Source organism: Merops nubicus, unplaced genomic scaffold, assembly GCF_000691845.1.
Source record: "Merops nubicus isolate BGI_N331 unplaced genomic scaffold, ASM69184v1 scaffold16443, whole genome shotgun sequence".
NCBI classification, from domain to species: domain Eukaryota; kingdom Metazoa; phylum Chordata; class Aves; order Coraciiformes; family Meropidae; genus Merops; species Merops nubicus.
This window is the reverse complement of record NW_008599733.1, coordinates 444-2,747: the sequence shown is the minus strand read 5'-3', so window position 1 is coordinate 2,747 and position 2,304 is coordinate 444. Positions and strand designations below refer to the sequence as shown.

Genomic DNA, 2,304 nt, shown 5'->3' with positions numbered 1-2,304 from the left:
TGCTTATTCACAATCTAAACTGCAACAGTTTTAAGGGTTTTATGATCTGAAAATAGGTATTTTTATTGATCAGCTGCCTTGATGACCAACTTTTCCTCATAAAAGATTATTTAATATAAAAATGGCAGAGCCACATAAGAACAAACCAAACTTGTGACACTGAAGAATAAATAAAGTAATGAAAGTTAGAAATCACAGGTTTTATTCTTGTAAAATCACAATTCAGCTGTTTATTCTCGTGAGTCATAAAATCATTGCAATTAGAAGAGATCTTCAAGATCATCAAGTCCAATGGTTAATGCTGCCAGGTCCCCACTAATCCATGTCCCTCAGCACCTCATCTCCATGGCTTGGAAACCCCTCCAGGGATGGGGACTTCACCACTGCCCTGGGCATCCTGGCATAGAGCTTGACAACCCTTTGGGGGTTGGTTGCTTCTTCCCTTTTGGGTAAGAAATTTTTCCTAATGTCCAGCCTAAACCTGCCATGGAACAACTTGAAGCCATGTCCTCTTGTCCTGTCATTTATTCCTTGGGAAAAGACACTGACCCCCACCTGGCTCAAATCTCCTTTATACTCCTCAAATTGCAGTACCTGTCAATTTAAAAACAGTGTCACGAATATTCCAAAAATAAGCAGCAGGTGAAAAAAGAATAAATAGGAGCATCAGGAAACCTGAAGCACTGTTGCTCTTGCTGTCTTTGAGCCTTGGTGAAGAACAGCATTTTGCTAAACATAGTCACCAAGCCCAGCAGTGCAACGGCAGACTGATGAATTTTGTCTGTTAAAATCCAGTCGGGTGACACTGGCTGTTGGATTGCAATCCACATTATGCCATGTTGGAAGGAATGTGTAGGAGTAAAGAACTGTTAGCACCGAGATCCCTTCACGGGGATCTGAAGTTCAGCCCCGTGGAAAAGAAGTTCATACTTTGTTTCTGAGGTGAACGAGTAGTTGGCTGTTGGCAGCAAAACCCACACTTTTGGTGGCTTGGTTTCGCTTAAGGCTTAATATTAAAACTCTTCGGAACTGATTTCAAACGGTGACGTGGTTTTCACAACTCTCTCTGCTGCTGTTTGCAGAAAAGAGAAGAATAGGAGAGCTTCTGGATGATTTCTACCCAGTGCGCTGAGGTTCCTCCAGCGGCGAAGTGTCCCAGGGTCCATCTGCAGAGTGAATTCCGTACCGAGAGCTTTGGCAGGTGGGGCTGGCTCTGGCTCTGGCTCTCCCCCCGCCCATGGCATGGTGACTGACCTGTTACTCGCTTTTCTGTAATAAAAGCTAGGATGAAATACTTGGTGGGCTTTGTTCTGTTCCAGTATGGTGTATCAATGTACAGCTGACTGATACTTGTAGGATTATAGAATTGTTAAGGCTGGAAAGATCCAAGATCATCAACTCCAACCATTAACCCAACACTACCATGATCACTAAGCCGTGATCGTCCCCAGGTGTCCCCAGGTGCCACCTCTACACATTTTTTGAACCCCTCCAGGGCTGGGGACTCCAGCACCTCCCCTGGGCAGCCTGGGCCAAGGCCTCACCACTCTGACAGGAAAGAAATTTGTCCTAGTATCCAGTCGAAACCTCCCCTGGGGCAACTTCAGCCCATTGATTCTTGTCCTGTTGCTGGTTCCTTGGGAGAAGAGGTGAGCTCTCACCTCACTCCAACCTCCTTTCAGGGAGTTGTAGAGAGCAGTAAGGTCTCCTCTCAGCCTTTTCCAGACTAGATCCCAGGTGCCTCAGCCACTCCTCATAAGATGTTCCACACAACCTTCACCAGCTTCATTGCCCTTCTCTGAACCTGTTCCAGCCTCTCAAGGTGTTTCTTATCCTGTGGTGCCCAAACTTGTTTCCAGTCCTCAAGCAGTAGCCTGCCGGCAGCTCCTGGGCTGATGGCATAGGAGGGCACCAGGACGGACAGAGCCAGAGACAGCACTGGAGAGGCTGGGATGCACCTCTGGAGATGATCTAGTGGAACCACTACTCCAGAAGGTCAGCAATGGGACCGGGTCCAGTTAGGTTTTGGGTATCTCCAAGGATGGAGACTACACCACCTCTCTGGGCAGCCTTGGCCACTGTTTGACCACCCTCACGGAATGAAAACAGTTTTTCTTATGTCCAGATGTAATTTCCTGTACCTGGCTTGTGTCCATTGGATCTTATCCTGTCACTGGGCACCACTGGGAAGAGCCTGCATCCACCTTCTCCATACCCCCCATTAGGTCTGCAGATCCACACACAAGATCTCCAAGAGCTTTCTCTTCTCCAGGCTGTTCAGTGCCAGCTCAAACAGCTCCTTGT

The 2,304-nt window shown here is 47.4% G+C and overlaps 1 protein-coding gene across 1 annotated transcript in view; it reads left to right on the top strand.

Annotated features, from left to right (window-relative positions):
• Positions 1 to 1,132, top strand: part of LOC103770247 (NADH dehydrogenase [ubiquinone] 1 subunit C2-like) — a gene marked incomplete at its 5' end in the record, with an annotated part of 1,503 nt that extends 371 nt beyond the window's left edge. The window contains one exon of the mRNA XM_008937501.1: positions 1,083 to 1,132. Within this exon, the coding sequence (XP_008935749.1) occupies positions 1,083 to 1,132 (50 nt within the window). The remainder of the gene's footprint in view (positions 1 to 1,082) is intronic.
• Between the last annotated feature and the right edge of the window lie 1,172 nt (positions 1,133 to 2,304).